Consider the following 26,587-nt stretch of genomic DNA (forward strand, 5'->3'; position numbering starts at 1 on the left):
AAATGGACCATGAAGCCAAGTATGGGTCAAAAGGGGCACAATGAGTGGGATAGCACAATAGCAACAAACTAAACCAAAAGGGTGGGAAAAAGGCAAAAGGAAAATCCACCCACACCCTAAAATCACATGATAAAAGTTTCCAAAAATGAAAAGTTAACTAATCTTCCCTTCTTTTAAATGAGCACTCTTTCATGTTTGATACATAGAACCTGGAAATTTTCCAGTTATTGTGGTCCAATACACATCTAGTGTCACCACTGAGACACGGCAGCAGAGAAAGCTGTATTTAAAAAGGAATGTGGTGCTATCTTCAGGTAGGGAGGCAGTTGTCCTGCTTTACTGTGGGCAGGTTAGGCCCCTCCTGGAATATATGGTATTCAGTTCTGGGTGGCTCATTTTAGGAAGGACACTGACAAAGATAGTGTCCAAAAGAAGACAGCCAGGATAGGAAAGGTCCTTTATTTCATCCATAAGGATTTACTGGAGAATGAGGGGTATTTAGTCTCAAGAGAAGTTTGCTTCTTGATCAGTCATGACAGCTATCTGCAAGTAGCTAAGAGTTATCAAGAGAAAAGGCAAAAAGAGATGAGATTTACTCTGCGTGGCCACAAAGCGCAGAACTAATGACAATGGGTGGAAGTTGTCAGAGAACAAATTTAGGTTTGACATAGGGAAAAATTTCCTAATAATCAGAAAGGTCCAAAGGTGGAATAAAGATTCTTAAGCAAATTCTGTAAGACCACTTGTCAAGGAAATATAGAAATGACTGTTTCTCAGGAGTGGGCTGGTTTGACAAGATCACCACTGAGATACCTTTCAACTCTGAAATTTTGATTGATTTCATGATCACATAGATAGTATCTTGATAGTGACAACAGAAATGGTAATTCCCATTGCATGACCACTGTGTAACTATAATGACATCTTACATTTACTGTGCATTTAGTTATTTGATACCAATGATAAAGTGTGTCTTTTTCAGATTCGGTAGAGCAAATGTGTTAAACTTTTTGCCCACAAAACTCCCAAATGAGGCCTGAACTTGATTAAAATTTAATTGGGAAATGTTTAGCCAAATAAATAAAAATACATTATGTGTGCTAAGTCAATATGCAGTCAGCAGGAATCACTTCTATTTGAGTTTTAGGGAAGGGAAGGTATAAATAATAGATGACAGATAGCTAAAAGTCACAACAACCCATTCTCTACCTGAGTGTTTGTCCTTGAAGAAGGATGCAAACTTTAACCTATAGAACTCAAGCAAATAATGGTGATTTATAATGGAGAGTGCCTAAGGCTGGACAATGAAATCCAGAAAAAAAAATTCACACTTAAAATTTTGCTAAACTGGAAGACAAATCTATGAAATAATCAAGATTTGGTCCTATGAAGGATGATCAGCTTCCTTAAATACACGAATTAAACATATGTTAAGATAATTCACGAAACCTAGTTTTAGTGTTATGTCTTATTTATTTTTGCATGCTCTCTCAAGAACTAGAATTATGTCTTTTATATAGTAACTGATTAATCAATATTTGCTTAAGAAATGAATATATGAGAGGAATGTGCTTTATCCTTTGTACTAGGGCAGATCTTGCTGTTTTGAGATTAGAGGAGACAACTTCAAGGTTGGGGACCCAGAAGGGAAGGGAAGGTAAAGAGCATTTATATAGCATCTACTATGCGCCAGGCACTTGTGCTAAGTGTTTTACAATATTATCTCATTTGATCCTCACAACAACCCCACAAGGTAGTGGCTGTTATTACATTAACTGTATAGTTGAGGAAACTGAAGCAAACAGAAATTAAGTGATTTGATCAGGGTTGCATAGCTAGTATGTATCTGAGGCTGGATTTGAACTCAGGTCTTCCTGACTCTAGGACCAGAACTCTATCCACAGCATCACCTAGCTGCCCATATCTTGTTTTTTAAGTACCTTTGGGATAGCAACATTGCCAAGTTGAAGACATTTACAAAGTCTCTAGAGGTGCAGTATTTCAAGTAATCATTTGACTTGCTTGTCCTTAAGTATGGCCCTGCTAATAGAGTTTCTCTGGCTAAACCACTAATAAAGAAAGAGTCCTAGAATATGGCAAGGATGAAGTCAGTCATTTTTAAAACACATCATGCATAACAGGAGAAATGAATGAAGCTTATAATAATTTAAGAGTCCTGAAGAAGGGCTAAGTTCAGTCCAGAACATAATCTATCACAGTTCATGTGGCATTTATAATGAGAACACTATTTTGTGACCCTTCATGATTTCATCCTCACACCGCCCTAATGAGGTAGGATAGTAACATCTCATAGATAGAGGGCACTGAGTTTGAGGGATACGATCTACGTCAAAGAATGAGTCAGTGGTTGAGTCGAGATTAGAAGCTGGCTTTCCTAACCATAAGTCATATGCTTAGTACACTAACATCTTGTATCTTATATTAAAATATACTGTTTTAAGTCACTGGTCAGTTGCCAGTATTTCAAATTATCAGGAAAAAGCTCAAGGTTGGATAGAGTCAGCATGGTTTTTAATGATTACATGGATTTACCTTTCTTTCTGCATAACCCCTTCCTTCCTACCTCACTAAAACTATGCACACTATGGATTTGTATTACACAGTGGGCTTCAATAGCCTCTTAATGACTCATAAAAGACATGCGTGAAGTATATTACTGTACAAGTCAAGCTGAGTAATTATGTGTGCTCATCCTCAATTCCTCAAGTGGTAAAGATGAGTGCAAACACAACACCCCCAAATTACATAGGTCCACTCGTTTTTGTGGTAGGGATATGTAGAAGGAGACTAAGATTCAAAATAAAATATTTTGCATTTAGAGAGAGATTTGGTTATCAAGTTATCTATTTCTTTGACCAGCTATTCAAATAAAATTCATCAAATGTATAGGTACTGCTTACCTGGGTTCTGTTTGGAAGCCAACAGTGATGGATCTGGGCATGGCTCTATTGTACACCAGCTTTCCCGGTTTATCTGAAGGAAGAGAAGGAGAGAAATTAAGTCCCAGAGAGTGAAGGAGATAACTAAGTTGCTGCTTAAAATTTGACTCTTGACCTATAACAACTTTCCTTTTGCTACAACCCTGAGTGAAATGATCTCAAGAAAAAGAACTTCATTAAAATGATGTAATGTATAAAACCGATGAGCCTGTATTCAAGGAAGGCAAATATGAATACTGAGCCTCAGTAAAAACCAAGTGTGCACGAGCAACAGGATGAAACTGACATAGAAAGAGGGTCAATGCAGGAATGAACCAAACCACAGACTACAACAGTTAAACCCCAATTTAATGTCCTAACTCAAAGATCATTGCTAAAACATAAAACAAAATAAAACAAAAACCTCCCAGCAACCCACTTACTCATCTGCTCCCAAACAAAATCCCCAACATTTTGTTATCATACTGCGCTATCTTTGCTGTAGCTCAAACCCTTGCTCCTAAAAGACAAAAGCATGGTTACTGAACGACAGAAAAAAATCAATACTTCTAATCTGTATTAAAAGTTATAAGCTCTAAATAAGATTTTCAGAAGGAATAAACTCACTTAACATATTTATTTTTTATAATTAGAGAGCTTATGAGTTGGAAGGGAACTCAAAACGCTTCTGGGCTATTCCTAAGTAACTACTGTGCTAATTAATGGAAAGAATAATTTTGTACTACCCGTGTTATACCTGTCTGTGGAACTGAACTGCACATGCTAAGAGAGAACAAGATATTCAGAGGCCTTGGGGATGGCACTGTTGCCAACCCAGGGCTGAATAACAATGGGAAAATGCTGATTCAAAGCATATAATTAGACTGTTCACAATAGTCTGCCAAAATCTCAAGTGCACATAATACCACCAGAAAAAGGTTTGCACACTATAGTCATCCCATCAGTAACAAAATGAAGGCATTGGTACAGAGTTCACCAATGTTCCTTTTACTTACTGCATGCTGTAAATGTAATTGCTTCAAAATAATAAACTAGTCCTGGGGATGTAGACAAGAAAATAGGCCTCAGCAAAATTGAGGGCACACAGACACACATAAAACACATGTATGTGGAAGTTACCCCAAACATTCTTTTCTTCAGCTTTTAGATAATCAAACAGCGCTATAAAATTTGGTTTTTTGTATACCATAGAGTACTATTTATCACAGGAGAATTTCTTTCTTAACCCAAAGCAGAAATGGTCAAGTTGGGAGCCAAAACTTGTGCTGGTTCTTGTGGGATGAGTTCATCTGCCAACAAAGATTACACAAGGACAACATGGATGTACACCTGCATGCAATCTGAGAGACACACTGAGCGCTGGACCAAGATGGGATTCCAACCCAAGGACTAATGTCAAAGCTAGTACTCCTTCCACCACATCATGAGCCTACAACTGGTTTGTCCCTAAATAGAACTTGCTGATGAAGTGCAACAAGGAATCTACAAAACTAACACTCTTCTCCACCATCCTGCCTTTAATAAGTTTTTCAAAAAAATTTATGACTTCATCTAGTTGGCAAAGCAGATAGAGTATGGTGCCTGGAATCAAGAAGACCTGAGTTCAAGTCTGGCCTCAAACAGTAGCTGTGTGACCCCGGGCAAATCACTTTTGGTTGTGCAGAGTTTCCTCAACTGCAAAATTAAGATAACAGCACTTACCTCTCAGGGTTATTGTGAGGCTCAAGTGAGATATTATTTGAAAAGTGTTTAATACAGTGCCTGGCACATAGTAGGTGCTATATAAATGCTAGCTATCATCACCATTTTTTATTATAGGAGTTATTAATCTTCTTTGTGTCACAGACCTTGCTGAAAGTCTGGTAAGATCTGTGGACCCTCTTTCAAAATAATGTCTTTAAAAGCATAAAAAATATCTAAAATTCCAAAGGAAACCAATTATATTGGAATATATATTTATACATATATTTATTATGAAATATGCCCATATTAGAGAGTAAACTTCTTTCTCAGAAGAGATAACATACTTTAAATGGAGACTTAAGATAAATATTATCTCATTTGATTCTCACAATAACCCTGAGAGGTAGGTGCTACTATTATCATCTCCATTTTGCAGTTGAGGAAACTGAGGCAAACAGAGGTTAAGTGATTTGCCTAGGGTCACACAGCTAGTAAATGTTTGAGGTCAAATTTGAACTCAGATTTTCTTGACTTTAGGCCCAGCAATTATCTCTCATATATTATGAAGTTAAATCTCAAAGTCACTTGAGTTTGGAGAAGTCACAAGATTACTGCTCCCACCCCCCACCCCCACCAAGAGTCACTCAATTTAAAGAATATTACGAAACAACCCCCTTTTCCTTGTCTCCTCAGTGCTTCCTAACTGTCTCTCAATCCCCTCCAGCCAACCCTCATCTTCACCTTATTGTCTCCCAATTTCATCCTCCAATAAGAAACCATGTGTCTTAACCCTTTCATCCTGTTTTTCATTACCTCAATACTGTATATTAACTGGGTAAAAAAAAAAAAAACAAAGTTCTGGATCCTTGGCTTCTAAAAGCCTTGGGCCTGGTTTGGTACGCAACTGGCATGCACTGCTTAATAAACTGCCTAGATGATACTGAATTACCTTATTTCAATGTAATAATGCATTCCTGAAAATAGCAGCTAGCACAATGTCTTTGATGAAGTAGAGGACTCAAGATATCTGATGGATGAATTAATAGCAAATTAATTTTTAGAAAATTAGTTCATGTTTTAGGTGCACTGAGGAACTTCTCTGCACATGCTGTAACAGCTTTTATACAAACAATTTTGTAAAGCGGATAATCCTTTTAATAGTCATTCTTTAATTATAATTTAAAGTTCTTGAGTATCAAATTTTCTTAAACGTACACTTGTATACCAGTAAACTTAGCAATATTAATGGTGCAAGTGTAATAAGAAGAAAATAAATAATATTTATTCCCAGCAACATTAATTTTTTAAAAGACTTACAATAACCAGGAGTGAAACTTCAACACAATTTTGGGTTGGTTTTTTTTTTTAAGTCACTGAATGTGTCATCTACAAAAGAAGGCTACTTTTAAGAAAGCTAATACTTTTCTTCCCAAGATGTAGTCTAGGAATTGGAATTATGCCAGCATACAACCAGTACTTAAAATTCATTCACCATCCATTTATCCATCCATCCAAACATTTATTGAAAGCCTACTACTATGTTAAGTACATTTACCAAAGGAGGTAGAGGAAATACAAGGGTAAGAAACACATAACCATTGTTCTAACGAAGCATATAATTTGGTAGGAAATGGGAAGGAAATCACAGGAGAATATTTGGGAACATCTGCTGGAATGCAAATTACTCAACAGGATTTTAAACAATACATGATTTTTGGTGGGAGTTCTAAAGTAGAGTCTTCAATCATCTATACCACACACTAGAAAAGAAGAAGAGATCGTGTCCCGTTCTGAGGGGAGAAAAAGCCCCCAATTACTTAGAGGTGTCACTCTGGATCTCTGGTATCCATACAAAGTAATCAAGTGTTCAGATTTGGAAATCTGGTCTATATCAAGACTCGAGTCATATCTTTTTTTTTTTTTCAGAATGACTCAAATTTGAAGAAGAAGAAGAAGAAGAAGAAGAAGAAGAAGAAGAAGAAGGGGGTTTTAAGACTGCGGTTGTGGGGAAACCCAGTGTTTCAAATTTCTCCTAATTTATCTAGTTAGGTCAGTAGCATCATGCACATATATACTTCATGTAATTTCATCTGGCTCAATCACAGTAGGAACAAGCAGCTTTTTTTTGTTTTTTGACATGAAACTTTACATTTTGCTATTTACTAGTACAAAGGATTTCAAAATGTCATTAGTATCTAATGTCTTTTAAAATTAGTGGCTAAGAATGGTTCTTAGATAAGACTATTCTAATTTTTAGGCTAATATTTTCTAAATTCTCTTGATCATGGAATGTTTTGGGGTTAGTCTTGAAATTCATAAATGTAAGCCACACATGTTGGTTGAGACGTAGAGGTGGGGAACCCGCAGCCTTGCGGCCCCATGTGGCTCTCGGGGATTTGTTCTATGAAGTTTGGATTCAGTCATAAGGCCATACTTGAGGACATAGAGGGCCACATGTGGCCTCAAGGCTACAGGTTCCCCATCCCTAGTAGAGCATTCAGGGATATGGAATACCTCCTGGGATAAAAAAAAATCATGGAAATTAAGCCTATTTTCATAATAAAAACATGTACCATGAAAGTACTGTTGATAAATAATTTCATATTTACATTAAATTGGGCCACCTCTGACACATACTGGCTAATTGACCCTTGGGTGAAACAAACAAAGAAAAAAGCCTGTTAACTGCCGAAGAGCTACAGATCCACATTGATACAGAGGTTTTTTTCTCACCAGGAGTTTCCTATACCAATGAAATCACAGGCCTAGGCCAAAATAAAAATTTCACATTTAGTATTTCAGGGAGAAGAACTGAAATCTACTCCCAAAACTCCAGCTCCCATCGTTTTATGGAACACAGCTGCAGTTATGCTGCCTTGAATCTTCAGAGGCTGCACTCTGAATAAGATGGGAGCACCTCAAAACTGCTGATATGAAGGTCAGATGAAACCAATCTATATCTGGGAGTGGAGATGGTGGAAGATGGACAAAGGACTTCCCCACCCTGAACTGAAATATTAAAGAGGCTTCCTTGCTAACCCAGTAGGTTTCAACTTGAACAATAGCTAATAATAGCTGGTATTGATAAAGCATTTTAAGGTTTGTAAAGCACTTTACATGTTTTCCCATTTGAACCTCATAATAACCCTGTGGAGATAAGAAGGTGGTATAAGTATCCCCATTTTACTGTTGAGGAAACTGAGGCTGAAAGAGTGTAAGCGACTTTCTAGGGTCAGAGAGCTAGTAAGTATCTGAGGTAGAATTTGAACTCAGGTCTTCCTGATTCCAAGACCCATACTCTACCCAGTGTGAGGATGCAAAATGGAGAGACCTGAGCACCAATTCTTTTTGAGGCATGACTCCAGGTTTTCAGAATCAAGTCTACCTATGTCATAGAACACTGGTGAGGAAAGAACTATGTCAACTATAAAGCTCTTCATAACAGATGGTACTACCATTAGAGGAAAAATACTCAACATTTTATTATTTGATTTCACCTTGCTTTTCTTCATAAAAGCACTATATAGTGTATATTTTATGTAAACACAGATAAACATAATTCATTGTGTTTTGACCTTTTTTTTCTTTTCAAAATTCTGATGAGGCATAAGGCAATTTGGAAGCATGAGCTCATGCACTAAAACATCAGGTAGGGGAGAAATCTGTATTTGAAGTACCAGAGTTTCTGGCATGAAAGTCAAAATACACTTCTCTTAAGGCTACATCTGTAGCACCACCATCTACAGCATACACATGGAAAGAATGGCAACCACTCTCTCCTCCACTGACCACCAATAGTTTTTTGTTGTCCTATCAACCCTAGCAGCTTCTAGAACAGTACTGTGGTGACAGGAGGTACTGGATAAACATTGTTGAGAGAGAATTCTCACAAAAAGTAGCAGTGTTCTAGAAAGCAGTGATGAACCATGTTTCTAGGGGACATTTTCTATATCCCAAGGACTTTAACTATAAAACACCAGGGTAATTTAATATGGCACGGCAAAACAAAGGAAAAAAATGTGCAAGGCAGTCCATGACACACGAGGAGGGCTGCTTAGTAGCATTCTAGGTCACATGGGAACCATTAGTGGTGAGCAGCTTTCATTTCCCTCTGTCAAATGCAAAGAACTCATCCTTCCACTCTTTCCCATGACTCAGAGGGATCTGTGAGGAGAACCAGAAGAAACTTAGGGGTCACTGACTTCCACATTTAAAATAGCCTTCTCTTTTTGGGAATGGCTAAGCATCACTATTTATACTCCCAGGTCTTTAACCTTACTTTCTTCCCTTTTCCCTTCTGCCTCAGAGAGTACATGGTGGTGATACCTCTCATTGTAAAATGCTCTCTACTCCCCCCCCCCCATACTCATGTATACCCCTGTCTGTTTATATGCTGTACCCCCCAAGTAGAATTTTACAAACTTGAGTGCTGGAACTGCCTCCCCCCCTCCCTTTATCCCTAGCAGCTAGCACAGTGAGTTGCATATGGTCCACCTTGTGGACTGGATTTAATGGAAAAGGGAGTTACCCTAAATCCTAAGAAAATAAACCTTTGAATCTACAGATTCAGAAGGGGCTGTAGGAAATAGGAGCTTCTACTGTTCTTAAGCAGCAGGAAGATGGCTTCACGATTGGGCCTAGAGAGCATCAGCTTCAATCGTTCCAGACATTTTCTTTGGGGACTTTCCTTTAAGGCTGGGCATCAATATATCTGAAACATAATGTAGCTTCCTAATAAGCCTCATTCCTAGGTTCTCCAATTATTTTTTCCTAAAAGGGAAACAGAAATCCTAAATAATCTACCTAAAAGGACTTACTTTCAGCTCCTTATGCAAAAAGTGAAAAGAAAAGCAAAAGGGCAATGACATCTTTTGTAGATCCTGAGAAGGATCCACTATTTAAGAGGTTTGTAACCATTTCCTTTACTTGCCTTATGAGTAAAATCAAAGTTCTGATCAATAATTGCCTTTTTTATTTCCTAGGAATTGTTTGTATATCAAAGACTTCAATGGAGCTGGGACTGAATTGATTTAGGGATTCCCCTCACCAGGGCAGATCACAACCTTTTCAAATAGCTGTACTTCATAGACAATTCACTTCAATTCAACAAAACTTTATTTCCCACTAAGGGAAAGGCACTGTGTATACTACTAATACAAAGGTTTAAAAAAATGGCATAGTCTCTATTCTTCTCCCTAACCCCTTCCCCCTGAAAATTATAATCCTAAAATGCACAAGCTAGAAAGAATCTTGCTGATCATTGACTCTAACCTGTTTTATATACAGAATCAAAAAGTTCACTAACTTGCTCAAAGTCATACAACTGGTAACTGACAGGTGGCTAGACCATTCTATTATAGGTGCCAGGTTAAAGATATCACTTTAAGTAATGTTCCTTATAGTTTGGTTCTTTTAAATCCCCCTCAACACTTCAAGACACATTATATTTGGATAAGGTCCCTGGGCAGGGATGGGGAATTTGTGGCTTCGAGGTCACATGTGGCCCTCTAGGTCTTCAAATGTGGCCCTTTAACTTTATCCAACCTGTGAAGTCAAAGGACTACACTTGAAGACCTAAAGGGCCACATGTGGCCTCAAAGCCACAAGTTCCCCACATCTGTCCCAGGCCCTCTGACACAAAAACCATTGCCTGGATTTTTGTTGTTGGCACTTTATTAATTATAGTACAGTTCTGAGGCAATCCAAGGTAGTGGCAGGGAAAAAAAAAATAGCAAAAACAAAAAAACATGTAGCCAAGAACAACTTAGTTCAGCAAGTTAATTTAATTGTGATCATTTTTCTTTATACTTGTTAAAAATAAACACTTGTGTTTATTTGTTGAATGGTTGCATTGTTTATTTATCTGTTGTAAATTCTGATAGTATCCGGCACAAGAGGATACACAGCTGTGTCCCCCATGGTAGTTTCACATGAAGAAAAGCTTTATGTTCATACTTCTAAGCAACTGTGGAGGCTAGTCTCTCACTCCCACAAGTGTCCCTTCCCTTAAGAGTCTTGTAAAGTCCTTTAGTTATTCACACACAAAGATGGCTCTTCATGTTACTCCCCCCAACCAAAAAAAAAATAGCTAGAAAGATTTAGGTGGGAGAAGCAGGGATACAGCAGATGCAAGATGAATCTAGTTAACCGTTGATTTAGTTTCCTGAAGAAAGTCTATTATGTGAGTAGCTTGAACTCTTATGAAAGGATATACATGACTGAAAAAGGAGGTGTGTTAGTCATGAAGAAATAATAATAACAGATGGACAGCCTCTGCGCTGACACGGGTATCCCTGAAATATTAAAGGAATCCAAGGAAGGCCTCCAATATCATAAACAGGTCCTCTATGCATGGACATGGATAGCTTGGGGCAAATACGTAAGGAAGAAATTAATATGTACCAGTCCCAGATAACACCCATAAGAAATACCAAATTAGAACTAGAATGGACCTTAGGGCTAATCTACTCCATCAGTAAAAGACCTAAGATCACATAGGCAGTAAAGAGGACTCAAGCTCAGATCCTCTTACTCCAAATCTAGAATTGTCTTCACTACCCCACGCTGCCCTTTCCACTCACCAAGCTAATAGCTCCTCAGCTTTCTCCCAATCCCCATCACAAGCATGTACACCACTGCTTTGTTTTTTTTCCAATTTCTCCTTTAGGCCTCCTGGAAATATGGAACTTGTGGAAACAAGATGCTCTAGATACTAAGTGTCATCATTCCAGCCTTCCTGCGTGCCTAAGAAAGGGATACTTCTTGCCGCTGCTCCTCCTTTCTGTCTGACCCGTTCCTCAGGACCTGGCTCAATCATCGGCACCCATGGCCAGAACCCCTAAGCATGAGTGTCGCACAAGGCTCCATCCTCACCTACTTTTCTCTCTTCCTGTTGGTGATCTCACCAGTCCCCAAGGGTCAAGATTATTATCTTTATACAGATGACTTTCAAATCTATCTGTTTAGACCTAATCTCTCTCCTGAGTTTCAATCTCACATCACAAGCTGCCTATTTGGACATCTTCAGTTAGACATTGCATGGGTATCTCAAATTCAGTATCTCTTAAAAAGATCTCACTGTCCCTTCTAACTTGTCCCTTCTCTATATTTCTTCTTCTGTTGAAATTTAGCAGTATCATTCTGGTCACCTAGGCTCATAACCTCTAAGTAATTCTTCACTTTTCCTCTCCCATTCATTTCCTGTGTCTAATCAATCACCAAGTCTGGTTGATTCTACTTCCACAACACAACCCATTGATCCCTGCACTCATGACCACCATCTTGGTTCAGGCCTTCAACATCTCCTGCCTAGAATATTGCAATAACCTAATTAGACTCCTGGTTTCCAGTCTTTCCCCTCTCTATTTCATTCTCCCCTCAACTGCCAAAGTCAACCTTCTGAAGCATTATTGTGACCATATCACACTCCTGCTCAAACACCTTCAATTGCTTATTAGGTTTGGGATAAAATAAAAAGCTCCTGAACTTGGCATAAAATCCCTTGTACAATCTGGCTAAGGCCTAACTTTACTGGTTTATTTCACTTACTTCAGGCACTCCACATTCCACCCTTAGTATTTCTTGAACTAGGCATTCAATCTTTTACTTCCAGACCTTTGTGTAGGCTGGAGAAGGCACTGTTTCCTAACCTTTGCTGGTAAGGATGCTTAGCTTCAATCAAGGCTTGGTTAGCATGCCACTGACTACGGGAAACAATTCTTTACATACTTAGTTATTCATGATCTCTCCCTTATCACATTATTGTGTATATACATGCTACACACTCTGAGAAGAATACGAGCTTCTTAAGGGTGGAGAATGGTTTTGACTTTGTATCCCTGGTACCTGGAACATAGTGGCAGTGAAGGGGACCTGACCTGTGATTTCACTGATAGGGGGAACTGTGAGACAGGCAAACTTCTTCACCAATGAAGACCAGCACTTTATCTGCAACTTACAATCTTTAAGATCTGAGTAGAGAACTGAAAAGTGAAGTGACTAGCCTAGGGACAGACTGCCAGCATGTGCGACACCACTTCTAACACACAGTAGACACTTCATAGATGCCTGTGTAATTGAGCTGGACCTGTGTCCCTGATGGGCCAAACTTTAACACTGTCTTAGCAGAGTAGAAACTGAGGCTACTTCGCTGCAAGATAATTGACTAACACACACACCAGACTTCCCATTCTACCTATTTTACCCCCCTAGAATGGGGGAAACTACTGCCAAGTTGTGCAGGTCTGTTGTAGACTGATTACACACTACTCCCCCTCAAACACTAAATGCTCTAGTCAAAGAGGTGTATTTGCAGTTTCTTGTAGACAATATTCCATTTCTTGCTGCCATGGTGTTGAACAGGCCATCCCCCAAGTCTCAATGCTTTCCTTCCTCATTCTCTCAGGACTCTTATCTTCCTCAGTTCAAGTGCCATCTTCTGTGAGAGGCTTTTTCTGATTCTCCCAGTAATTAAAGGCAACTAGGTGGGGATCAATGGTTACAATACTGGACTTGGAATCAGGAAGACATGAGCTCAAATCTTGCCTCAAATACTTACTAGCATACTGTATGGCTGTGGGAAAGTCACTTAACCTCTGTTTGCCTCAGTTTCTTCATCTGTAAAATGGGGATAATAATAGCATCCTACCTCCCAGGGTGGTCGTGAGGATCCAATAAGATAAAAATCGTAAAGGGCTTAGCACAGTGCCTGGCACATACAGAACGTTAGCTATTAGAGACCTACCCCACAAAATCATGGTGGGTACATTTACCTCCTTATCTATGAACATGTTACATCTACTCAGTAGAGTAAAAGCTCCTTGAGGACAAGAGCTGTCTCATACACCTTGTATTTTACACAGTGACTGATCCACAGAACTGGTTTAATGAATGCTCCCCTGCTTAATCTCACCAACTACATGGTAAAGTATAAAAGAGCAGATGATGACACACAGGGCCAGTACTGTTACTAATAGTTTCTCTTATATTAAGCATGGATTTTCTTTAAAGAATCTAAGTAGATCATAAAATTTCAGTTGACTAAAACATAATTTCTCATTCTAGTCAGTAACTCTCAGGTGTTAAGAAGGAAAGCAGGAGACTCTTTGGTATATGACTAAAGACTGCCAAGAATCAGAGTGAAAATGGTAGCCAAGCCTCCCTGACCAGAGGACAGAGTCTGTGTGTACTCTGGATGGAAAGAATGTCGAGGCATGCATCAGCATTTTCAGCCACATCCTGCATGTATGGATGGCAAAATCAAGGGCATCATATTTAAATGTGAAGAATAACCAGACATTGTTCATGCTGATAAGTAAACTAAGCTGTTTAAGAGATGCAACTCGCGCACAGTGAACACTCTGATCCTGCTCTGCCCTATTTCAGAACTGCTGATGTGGTAGATAAATTTGCCCCAACCTCAGGTTTTCTCAAGAACATCCTATCTCTGGTGTTTACTTGATATATCTCAGATTCTCCTCACTCACTCAGTGCTGTTTGTGCATTTAAGTTGTACATTTAACTTTTACCAGAGCTACTTCACATATTCTGCATTATTTTATTTCAGCCACCAAAACAGTTTTAAAGTCCAGGAAGCACACTAACAGACTCCAACTATGGCCTGTCCCAGTATTAATATGTCCCCTTTCATCTAGAGAATCAACACAGCATAGTGAATAGACCTGGAGTCAGGAGGATCTAAGTTCGAATCCTAACTTGCACAATTAGTAGCTGCATGTTGCTGGGTAAGTACTCAACTTCTCTTTTTCCTGGACGGTGCTGGATTAGATGCTCTAGAAGGTCCCTTCCAGCTCTAAATCTATAATCCTATGATCCAAATGGTGATCTACTCCTATAATGGATCAACACAGGTTGCAAAATGACAATTTTACACTTCCTCTTCTTCTAACTTATCCTACCAGGAGATTGTTGGTAGGGTTTTTTGGTTTTGGGTTTTTTTTTTTGTTTGTTTGTTTGTTAGCTTTTTCGGTTAGGCAATGGGATTAAGTGACTTGCCCAGGGTCACACAGCTAGTAAGTGTTATGTGTCTGAGGCCGTATTTGAACTCAGGTCCTCCTGAATCCAGGGCCGGTACTGTATGTACTTCACTACCTAGTTACCCAGATTGGTTGTAGTTTTAATGAAGGATTCTACAGATCTGTGAATGGATTAAGAAATTGTGCTGGCCCTATTATTGTTAACAACTAAAACTTTAAGAATAAAGATTCTAATCACAAGTGCCATTAGTTTGGCTGATAATATACCTAAAGCACAGGTCTCACTATATCATTCCCTAAATTTTCCCTTATCTCTACCTGTGAAAGTTATCTCTCCTTTGTCTTCAAAATTTTTTAATGACTTTTTATATTTAGGTCAATTATTCTTTTGGAGTTTACTGTAGTACATGAAAAGAGGTGTTACAGGTTTAAACCTGATTTCTGCCAGATTGCTAATTCAGTTTTCCCAGAAGTTTTTGTCACATAGGTAGTCCTTATCTGAATAATAAGTGTCCTTAGGTTTTAGAACACTATTCTACTATGTCCCATGGATTCTGGGTCTAGTTCACCTAATGTGTTCAATTGATTAACTTTTCTATTTTTTTAACTAGTACCATATTTTTTGATTAGTATTGCTTTATATTATAGTTCTGAGGTCTGATACTACTAGACAGCCCTCATTCCTCTTTGTTTTCATTATTCCCCTTGAGATGTTTGATATTGTTCTTATAGGTGAATTTTGTTATTTTGTCCAGATCTAAAACAAAGTCCCTTGGTAGCCAGATTGGCAGGATACTCCATCTGAAAATTAATTGAGGCAAGATTTCCAGTTTTCATTATATTGGCACGGCCCAAGCATGTGCAATTAGTATTTGTCTAAAACCTTAATTCTAAAGGGCAAGTATGCTTAATCTTTCTTTGTTTTATGGACTCCTTTAGTAGTCTGACAAAGCCTATGTATTCATTTCCAGAATAATTTTTAAATGCATAATAAAATACATAGAATTACAAAGGAAAATAACCATGATGTAATTCAGTTACCAAAATAGCATCAAAAAAAGATTCATTAGTTCTTGGTTAAGAATTCCTGCTTTGGAATAAGATACAAACATCTCAGTCTGGCATTTAAGACTTTCCACTTTCTAGCTCTCACATCCCTTTCCAGATTTGTAGATTCTGGCCAAATCTGATTAGTGGATGACAAAGTCAGTATCCAACACTGTGCCAAACTGAAGATGGTGAAGTAAATGTAAAGCCTTACACTGGGTTCAAATTGCACAAATACAAGACAGAATAAGTTTGGCTAGATGACAATTCATCTTTTTTAAGATTTTGATAGAAGCCCAATAAGAGTCGATTACGTAATTAATACAGCAGCTAAAAAAGCTAATGTGGAGTCAGGCTGCATTACAAGAAGAATAATATGTAAACTAAAGAGCTCAGAGTCCTACTGTACTCTGTCTGGGTCAGATCACATCGAGAGCACTGTGTTCTAGTTAGTCACCACATTTTAAGAAACACATTGATAAACTAGATAACATCTAGAGGATGGCAACAAAAAGAGGAAGAGAAAGGAATAAGCATTACGTATATAGTGCCTACTATATACCAGGCACCATGCCTTAGCATCTCTTAAGATTGGTGCTGTTATAACCCCCATTTTACAACTGAGAAAACTGAGGCAAATAGGGTGAAGCGACTTGCCCAAGGTCACACAGCTAGTAAGTGTCTGAGGCCAAATTTGAACTCAGGAAGATGAGTCTTCCTGACTCCAGGCCTGGCGCTCTCTCCACTGTCTCATGATGAGGTGCCTTTGGAACATTCTAAGTGTGTATCAATTGAAGGAACTGAGGATGTTTCTGCAGAGATAAGACAAGTTGATGAGAAAGTCTTCAACTATGTGAAGGGTTATCAAGCGGAAGCAGAATTAATTTTTTTTCCCTTTCCCCAGGTAGAAATAGGAGAAATGAGGTTAAAGTACTGGGTTCCTGCTGCCTGGAGGTCTTCAAGCAAAGACTGGATGACTGCATGTCAGGTATGTTATAAAAGGGATTCTTGTTCACATGTGGGTTGGACTAGATAACCTCTGAGTTCCTTCCAACTCCAGAGGATCTGATTTTATCTCTAAAATGGGAGTAATAAGACTTGTACTCCCTTCTTCACAGTCCTAATGTGAACTGAATGTTTTGCAAATCTTATAGGGCCAATGTAAACGCGCATTGTTCTTGTTGTTATTATAAAAGACTAATGGAAAGTTAGTATATAAAATACGGAACCAGGGCTCTTTCAGGTTCCAAATCCCCATGATTATGTCAGAATTATATGTATATACTTTAAGCCCAGCTATCAAACTTCAGGGAACCTAACAACTATCTATTCCTCACCAATATCATGTTCCTATCATTTTAAAAAACAGAATTGTTTGCATGCATATGGGCAGGGAGTTGCATTTCACTTCTGGCACTTAGACAGCTTTAGCTACTGTTTATATCTGAACATCCTAATAATAATGTTCATGGTTACACCCAGTCTTTCCAACTGTATGCCATCTTTATTTCCTCTGTGATTGCCTCAGGTGATCCAGACAAGAGTCACAGTGCTGAATAAAGGAAGGGCAAAAGAGCTTTTCATTCAGACAAGAGTGCCAATACTTGAGTCAAAGGCTTTTAGGTGAATCTGATCTTAACAGAGCCAATAAGTGGCAATATGCTTGGGTGCCTTATGTACTTACTTGAACAGCTTTCAAGCAGTGACAAAATATACCTTGGAGGGAAAGTATGCTTTCTTTTTAAGCAGGGCATGGCAGCTTTGCACAGGAATAAACTGTTGGACATAAAAGCCAGGAAGACCTGAGTCTTAATACCACCTCAGACACTAGTTATATGACAGGTCACTTAACCTCTTTGAGTCTCAGTTTTCTCATCTGCAAAATAGGGGTAAAAATATAATCTACCACACAGGGTCACTGTGTCAAATGAGATGTCATATGTACAATATTTTGAAAACCTTAAAAGGGTATATAATAGTAGCTATAAAGAAACATGCCCTTTCTTAGGAAAACATCATTAGAATTATCAATAAAGGAAGTGTGGTCCACCCAAACTGACACAATGGATGGATAGATTCTTCTCTTTTGTAAAGTTTTCATCCAACCTAAACCAAACAGCTTCAATCCTGACAAGTAATCCAAATTACTATCTACAATACATATAACAGATAAATAGATCATCATTAATATCAAGAAAAGGCTTTTCAACTAAGTGACCATATATATGTGGTCCTTTCCTAAATATTTTGCATAATTATTCATACAGGCAAGGTCCTGGAAGTAAAGATGTTTACAACATTAAACTAAAGTGGTTCAAAGAGCCTAACATTTTTCTTTTGAATTTTTTGAAAGGGAGGAATGGGGGGAGGGAGTGATTGTCTTCTGGCCACAAACTTTTAAACCAAGGATGTCTCTATCAGGAGCCGACCTTTGCTTACCCAAGACAAGGGTAAAAGGGAATAACCACTGAAAGTCTGCTTTCAAAGTTAGTTCTTCAATGGTTTGAGAGAAGGGAGGGAAAGGAGAATGGTAGTAAAACTAGCTCATCTGTCCACTAAAATCAGCTGATATCCTATCCCTGGTGCAGATGCTTCAGGTTGCTAATCTCTGAACTATGCCTTTGCGGCCAATCCTCAACCTACTCTGAATTGTTTCCACTTTCCACCTTCTTTGCCCACATTATAAATTGCTGAAGCCATGCCACTATGCCAACTCAGTTCACTACAAATTCATATTAGCTAGGCTCAAATGGGCTCCTCCTACTGCACAGCAATACCTTTAGTCCTTGATTGACTCTATTCAATTCCCTTTGATGGCTATCAAAGTTGCATCTTTTTCCCTCAAGACCTTAATGCCCCTTCCATTTGCTTTTCTCTTAGCAGAAGTCCTCACTTCCTACTCACTGGGGATAAAAAACAGAGGCTGTATCTTCTTACGTCTTCTTTGCAAGATCATCATCTCTCTCTTACCTCCTTAGTGTGGATGTTCTCTCAGTCTCTACATTGAGCTTTCATCTCTTTTCTCTCTACCTGTACTTTCGTGGAAACCTCATGAGATTCCAAAAGTTCACACATACCTATAAAGATGCTCCCAAATCTACATATCTAACCCAATCTCCCTGCTGAACTATATTATCAACTGCCTGATGGATTCCTCCTCTTAGATGTTCAGCAGGCATGTCAAATTCAAAATGGTCAAAATGGGGTTCATTTTAGTCCCTCCTACACTTGTCACTCAACAAATATCCTTATTTCTGTTGCATCAATCACTATTTTCCCAGTCACTGTAGTTCATAACTTTCAAGTCATCTGTGCCTTTTCCCTATTTCCTGTTATCTAATCAGTTGCTAAGTCTGGTTGAATCTATTTTCACAATATATCTAACTTTTTTTTTCTCCATCCACACATCACTTCTTGCCTTGGCTACTGTAACAACCTCTCAATGATCCTCGTGATTTCAAGTTTCCCTCTTCTCAATCGATCCTTAAATACCTACAAACTGATATTTCTAAAACACAGATCTCACAAACACTTCCACTTGTTCCCCACTGCCTATAGGAAAACATAAAAACTCTTCAGCCTCATATCCAAGGGCCTCCACAATCTGGTCTCTACCTTTCTTTTTCCTCTTATTTCATAATATTCGCCTTTTCAAAAGAAATTTAACTACTAGCAACCATTCTTCTAACTCAATACTCTATTTCCCTCCCCTCCATTCATTAGCACCATTTCCCATGATCTGAATGAATCTCAGTTCTCATCTCCATTTCTTAGAATTGTCATTTTCCTTCAAAAGGCTCTGCTCAGGTGCCACCTCCTCCATCAAAGCATTTAATGATCTCCTCCCTGCCTCTGTTCTTCCTCCTAAATTTGCCTTTTCTCCATTTTTTTTATATGTGTTATGATTCCTCTCCCCAAATAGAATTTAATCTGTTTCATGCAGCAAAAGTTTCATTTTGGCAAAAGTAAGGCCAAAGAAGAATGACAGAAGTACATATTTTAGGATCAGAAGAAGAAGGTTGGATGTTCAAGTAAAATCGTCAACTTTGCTCTGACCAATTTGGAAAATCTTCATAAAGAACAGAAAGGAAACATCTTGACAAGAGAAAGAGGACTATGATTCCAGATTTCATCACTTTGGAGAAGGCCGAACTCTATGAGTGGAATCACTGGACAAAAAGAATTTGACCAAATCACCTGTAAACAAGTAGGTGTGACAAGCAAAGGAAGTATAAGACAAGAAATGGCATGGTTTAAAGTATCCCAGTTAAGGTTTTGAAGTACAGGTTTAGGAAGATTTCGATCCTGATTCCTTTATGGTATTATTAGGAAAGTAGTAGGGGTATGATGTGACAAAAGTGACAGTCTGAAAACAAACTAAATATTATGGCTAAATCCCCATTCAACTTCTCGTTTCTTATACATCACTCACTAACATACATACCAGTCACAAGCTAGATGAAACCTTCTGTTTGTCACCTGATGCTTGTGAATCTGCATGTATTGTGTTAAAAATATTTTAGAATGATGCTGTAACACAAAACTATTATTACAAGGGTGACATTTAACAGAATAAAGTGTCAACTAGAAGTGGGAGCAGGGATTTTTCCTTAAGGATTTAGGCAGTCTGCATATATGCCTGTATAAGTTTTGCTTTTTTTTTTTTAAATACAGGATACTGAAACTATGGAGGATGTGAAGGATAATTGGGGGACAGAGGTGAGGAAAAGAGTTAAATGGATGAAGATCTAAATTCGACTTCATTAGATTACTACCAGAAACAAAAGAATTTATAAGAATATTAAAGAAATTATGCTGGAAGTTTTGCCACCAAAATTACTGCAAATGATACCCAAAAGCAAATGATAGAAGGAAAGGGACAATCAAGAGCTCTGTCTCTGAAAGCAACATATTTATAACCAATCTATTCCAAGGACATTTGAAAACTCTACGTAACTGGGGAAGTATACACTTCATCACAGTTACAATTCTGCTCAATTACAATTAGTAACATTGCTTCCAGAGAAGGGAAGTGCCCTTTACTGAATAAATTTTAGTTTTTATGTGACTAATTTTAAGCCAGGACATAGATCATAAATTCTTCTCTTAAGACTCTTTTGTGCTTGGCCAGAATGAGCTGGCACTGTTTTTTTTTTTTTTAAACATTATTTCACATGCAGTGTTCCTTGGTGTATGTCTAGACTGAGGCACTTTGGCTTCACATCTAAAAAGAAAATAATTGAGCAAAGTAAGTAAAGTACTAAAAATGAGGTTCCATCAAAAGCATTACTCAGGCAGATGCAAAAGTATTAGCCGAGGTTTCAGAGAGGAAATCACATTTCGCAGAAACTAAAGTGAATAAGGCTCTGGGAATGAGTACAACTGGCAAGACACAGGCTGATCTCAGCAGAGGTTTGGTAAGTAAAAAAAAATAATTTGGCTAAGTATGGGAAAATAAATTATATTACTGTACCCTGCATCACAACCATTCTCCTATCCACATATAATTCTATCCCTCCTCTCTAATGAATTGGATGTTTCACTAACTCTTGACTCTCCATGCTTAGGCCTTTATTTCAAGTCTCCCTTCATCTTTGTTTTCTTCAATAAATAAGCAAACAAACATCCAAAGCAGGGCAATTACACTGAGCAACAAATTGAACTAAAAGTCTTACTACCTTCCTGTCCAGATAATTCAATCAATGTCTATGTTAAGGTATCAAAGTAGCTTCTGGATTTTGTGAAGTCACTTGGATGGTTTCCAAGGTCTTCCTGCTGTTTTGCCAAGAAACTGTTTAACTTTCAAACACAGTTCTTTTGGCAGAGCAGCATTCCCAGGCTGCCATCTTACCGATTAGTGGAGTCCTTACTAATTTTAGATTCATGGATGCCTCCCTGAACAATTAGCCATCCTGAAGCTCATCCCTACCCAAACTCTGAAACACCAAGCACAACACACACAGAGCAAACAAACAAAGCTATTGATGAGTCTGAAGCTTGACCTGAAAGCCTACCAAACTAAGCAGAAAGGCTGTTTTTACTAACACCCCTCCAAATAGGAAAGCCTGAAGACAGTCTGAAAAAGAGAATATCCTTTTTTTTTTCACCTAGCAGAGAACTGCTTTAGGAAAAAAATAAAGTTGGGGGAGGGGGAAGAAACACACTTTAAATACTACATCATGTTGAAAATGGAAATCTTCCTATTGGGGTAGGAAACTCGAAGTAAATGAATAGCCTATATGGAAAAATTGACTTTAAATCAATTAAAAAAAAGTAGTTCACCATTATTTCTGATCAGATAGCTCATCCTAATCACACCTCTACACATGGCCTTGGAAATCCATCACCTCTACTGAGTATCTTAGATATTCCACAGAAAGAAGGTAAAAAGGAAGGGAAATAAATTATAGAGGGATCATTTGCTATGAGCAAATGCTCAAATGCTTTGAGCATAACATATGCCTTACCTTCAATAGAACCACATCCACTGTCCTGTCCACCTTGGAGATGTCACATAAGCTGTAGCGCCTCTTATGTCGTTCATACATTTTTTCCAAATGGAGGAAAGACAAGGCAAAATGCAAGCAATATACTCCACCATTAATTCCAGGAGTACAGGCACCACCTCTATGGGGGTAAGCTTCAGATTTCTCACAAAAATGATGGGGGGAATATTTGCCCCCAAAAAAACTCCAGCTCAGCAGGAAAAAGAATAAATCAAAACTCCAAGCCCCAAAACAAACAAAAAATAAAAAAGCCTTCCTTACACAACAAACAAAATAAATAGAGAAAAAAAAATCAAACAGCACTAGCTGGCTGTTAACTTTCTACCTGAAACAAATAACAAGGTAGGTCTGTTTTTACTTCTTAGTAAACATATAAACACCTTGTAAGGATACAAGTTGAGAAAAATCTTGCTTGAGAAAAAAGTGCCCACAGTTTCCATTACAAGTAATCAATCTACTTAAAAAATAAAAGCTAAAAAAGCGACACATAATGTCTAACACTAAAAAAGGAAGAGAGAAAAAGCCCAATGCAAGCAATAAAAATGTAACACAGCTGCCAATAATGTTTAAAAAAATCCTAAAATGTCCAATACAAAATGAAAAAAAAAGTTTTGAAATGATTTTTTTCATTAAATCCAGTTGTGGTCTTTTAAAACGAAGATCATTCACTTTTGAACTAAAATAAGAAAGAAACCAGGAGACTCTTCTTCTAGTAATGCTTTTCAAGTCTGTCTCTTGCTTGCTCACCAGGCTGTAGGGATTGGTTTTGATTTAAGTTTAAAATTTCTAATGACAGCACAGTCTAAAAGGAAAAAGAAAAAAAGAAGACCACTCCTTCTCCTCTTGCTCTCCTCCCACTCCCTTCTCCAGAGGACGTCACTACTTGCCCTTTTCAGCTCTGCACTGGCAATGTTGGAGGTTTGAGAACTTAATTGCAGTTGTGGGAACATGATTCATCTTTAGACAGAGAAGAAAAACAAGGTTTCCTTCTCCAAGCGGCTTCCTCCTCCTCAGGCAATATCCTTTGCATACAGCTCTGTCTGAAGTCAGAAGATGGGATGTGCCTGCTTTGACTCTTTTGAAATAGGATGATGAGGGGGATCCGTATTTCATATACTTATAAGCTATTATGCAGCACTCGTCCAACACACTAAGCAAAGAAAAATATAACTGCAAGTAGTGCAAGAGTCACCCACTCCAGGAATGAAAATGTATGATTTAATATGAGAAAAATGTCAGCCAGGTGTTTCGGTGCGGGGGGTCTACTAAATGCATAACATGACATACTGCTACCTGATTAAGTTTTCAAAGCAACACGGATAGGTTTTGTGAGGAACAAAATGTCTTTAAAGAACAGAAACTGAGAAGCAGTGAAGTTGGGATGTATATACTGATTGTGTATGATGAATAAGAGGGGTCTTGCAGCTGGACAAGCCTTTCACTCCAATCAATGCTTTCATTCACATGAGCTCAGCCCTGATGCTCTCTGCCACATGGTTTTCCTGTTTCCACACTGTTCCAGACTCCACTAGCCCCCACCCAATCCAACCTTCTTAGGGATAAAATGATTCCAGAATCCCCTTCGCTCACAACTTAAAATGGATCTGGGAATGGAATCAGAGTGTGGGGGAGGATGATTGAGGAGAACAAAGCTCAGAAAAAAGGGGAAAAAACAACTTTTTTTTTTCCCTTTTAGTTAGAAGGGCTGCAAGTGTCTTTTCTCTGTGACCAAGACATAACATAAATTCAAGATTTCAGAAATAAGGCTGATTTTAGACTTACAAAAGAAAACAAGAAACAATTCTCATGTCTAAATTTCTGATGCTGAAAACATATGACTGTCTTTATCTTCATTCTCTACTATCAAAATAAACAGTCACCACCCAAAGCCCAATTAAATAGACGGCTTCTCAAAATGACAGAAATATGGGTGGCAGCAGGTAGAAGCTGTGAGAAAATGAAATGGAAATGAAAATTAGATTTTTATAACCAAATAGTGGGAACAGGGACAGTAAGTTTAGGAAGAGGCCAGGACAAAGCAATGTGGTATGGTGGATAGAGAACTGGACTTGGAGTCAGATGAGCTGGGTTCAAATTCCACCTCTGCCACTCACTACCTGTGTGAGCTTGGGCAAGCCACTTTCCATATTGGAACCGCAGTTTCCTCATCTGTAAAATGAGGGGGTTGGATAAGTTTAAAGTCCCTTCCACTCCTAACTTTAAGATCTGTCACTTGGACCTCAGTACATAGGGAAGGGATTTTGGGGGGGGGGGGGCGGGGGGAAGCAGGGAGGTCTATCAGTAGATAAAGTTTCCCTTAAAGAGAATTTGAAGAAATCATTGTCTTGAATAGAATTATAATTAGACTATTATTTCAAGCTCTCCCATTCCCCTTGTACAAATCATGCAAAGCTGACTCCACCCTCTTCTTTAATGCCCCTCCCCTTGTCTTTAATTAGAATCAAATGTTTCTGTCTTTCTATGTTACCAGGCATGTGTCCTGGGATCAGGAGATGCTATAATCACCAAAAATTTCTTCCCACTCCCAATTCTCTGACCACTGACTTTGCTGCCCAAAATTTAACCAAAGGTGTAATTCAATTCAACAAGTACTTATTCAACATTTACTGCACTGCACTACAGATCATAGGGATACATAATTTTTAAAAATCATATGATCCCTGCCCTCAAGAAACTCACATATTAATTGGGAGTTAGCAGTTTTGAGTATTTTTTTAAAGTAGGCAGTTAAAATGCTCAAAAACTGTCAGCTTGACATACCTGATGGTCTACGAGCTGTACTATAGGCTAAGAAATCTGCTTTTCTATATTCTTTAAATACGCATGTGTGCATGACATGGAGGATCAGGGAAGGGAGGATCATGCTGTATACACTGTCCTCCTTGGTTATAATATACCTACAGCTCACATTTATGTGTTTTATATATCTTCATTTATGTAAAGTACTTTGTGTATATTCATTCTTATGAGTACCACAACATCCATATAATGTAAGTAATACAAATACTATTTCTATTTTAGAGATGAAGAGTCTCAGAGAAGTTAAGTGATTTGCTAAAGATCACCTAGCTATAGTTAAGTGGCAGAGCCACGCAGCATGCTACTAGCTAAGGAATCAGAGATGCCAGCCATGATTCAAACACAGGCAGATTATATAGGTCCAGATCTCTTTTGATTGTATCCCACTGCCAAGCTAGTAGGAAAGTCTGATTTGATTTCTTCTCTGTATATGATCCCAGAGGATAGAATTTAGCAGTTCTATCCATTTGCTGCTGATGTGACAATTCCAGAACTTTACTGAAAACATCTGGAACTGCTAAGTAGTTATTTGGTTAAGATTTTGAAAATCCCAACCAATCATTTCACATCTAAAACCAAAGTAAGAGTAAGAGATTTCAGAGTTTTTTTGGAGGGGGTGGGAGGGGGAGACTGTCCTCATTTAATCTTAATTATCCAGACTCTACACTACATTTATTTTATACAATCTCTCTCTCCCTCCTCCCATCCCTTTCTACTCATCTCCATTCCTGGGTATGATTACTGGCTGGAAATAGTTAACCTTGTTCTCAGTTTCAACTGGCATCACCAAATATAGTTAAAGAATGATGGAAAATTAGTTGTGAAAATGCTTAAGCACATCTGGTTTGCTACAGATTAAGATACAGAAAATACAGTACCAGCTTCAAGTGGCTTGGGTAAAACCTTACAAAAACAAATTTTCATCTAATTGCTCATTTAAAAGATACAATGCCTTGTTTAACTTGTTTTGAATCTCATCTAGGTCACCTCTGATGGGCCTAGCCCATTTGGGCTCATACATGAAATCTGTATCCAAGGTACCTTGGTCACAATCACAGAACCTGAAATAGGTCGCCACCTAGTGTTTATGCCAAAGAGTGAAATGGAAACCCACAAGAAGTAAGTGTCTAGAGACAATCCACTGCTGTTGCATTTTATTCCTGGGTTGCAAAAAGTAAATACAAAAACAGAGAGCATGTGATGAAAGCTGCTTGGAGGGCTTACAAAATAAAAATAATCACTTTATTCTTTAACTGCTGAAAGTGAACTTATAGAATATAGAGTAGAACAAAAGCAGGGGGTTGGGAAATGAGACCTCTATTCTAACAGCAGGTCCACTGTTAGATGTGACCTTGGACAAGTCTACTTAACTCCTCTGGGTCTGAGAGTACTCCTCCGCAAAAAGAGGGGGCTGGTCTGAATGATTTCTAAGCCCTTTCATTTAGAATATTTTAGAACTCCATGACAATCTTATCTTACCAAAAAAAAAAAGTTTCAAGGGGAAGGAGACCTTCAATCTTAGAACCTCCTATACACAAATAAAGGTGGGGGAAAGATTAAGACATGTCTTGAAAAC

The 26,587-nt window shown here is 38.2% G+C and overlaps 1 protein-coding gene across 2 annotated transcripts in view; it reads right to left on the minus strand.

Moving 5' to 3' along the window:
* AKAP13 (A-kinase anchoring protein 13) overlaps positions 1–22,420 on the minus strand; it is a 123,020-nt gene extending 100,600 nt beyond the window's left edge. The window contains exons 1-2 of one of the 2 annotated variants that reach the window (XM_027851554.1): positions 22,153–22,420; positions 2,922–2,994 (exon numbers count right to left, since the gene is read on the minus strand). In XM_027851554.1, the coding sequence (XP_027707355.1) occupies positions 2,922–2,994; positions 22,153–22,233 (154 nt within the window). In that variant the 5' untranslated portion in view covers positions 22,234–22,420. The remainder of the gene's footprint in view (positions 1–2,921; positions 2,995–22,152) is intronic. The other variant, XM_027851555.1, reaches the window with a different exon arrangement.
* Between the last annotated feature and the right edge of the window lie 4,167 nt (positions 22,421–26,587).

Source organism: Vombatus ursinus, unplaced genomic scaffold, assembly GCF_900497805.2.
Source record: "Vombatus ursinus unplaced genomic scaffold, bare-nosed wombat genome assembly UNPS02009205.1, whole genome shotgun sequence".
Lineage (NCBI taxonomy): Eukaryota > Metazoa > Chordata > Mammalia > Diprotodontia > Vombatidae > Vombatus > Vombatus ursinus.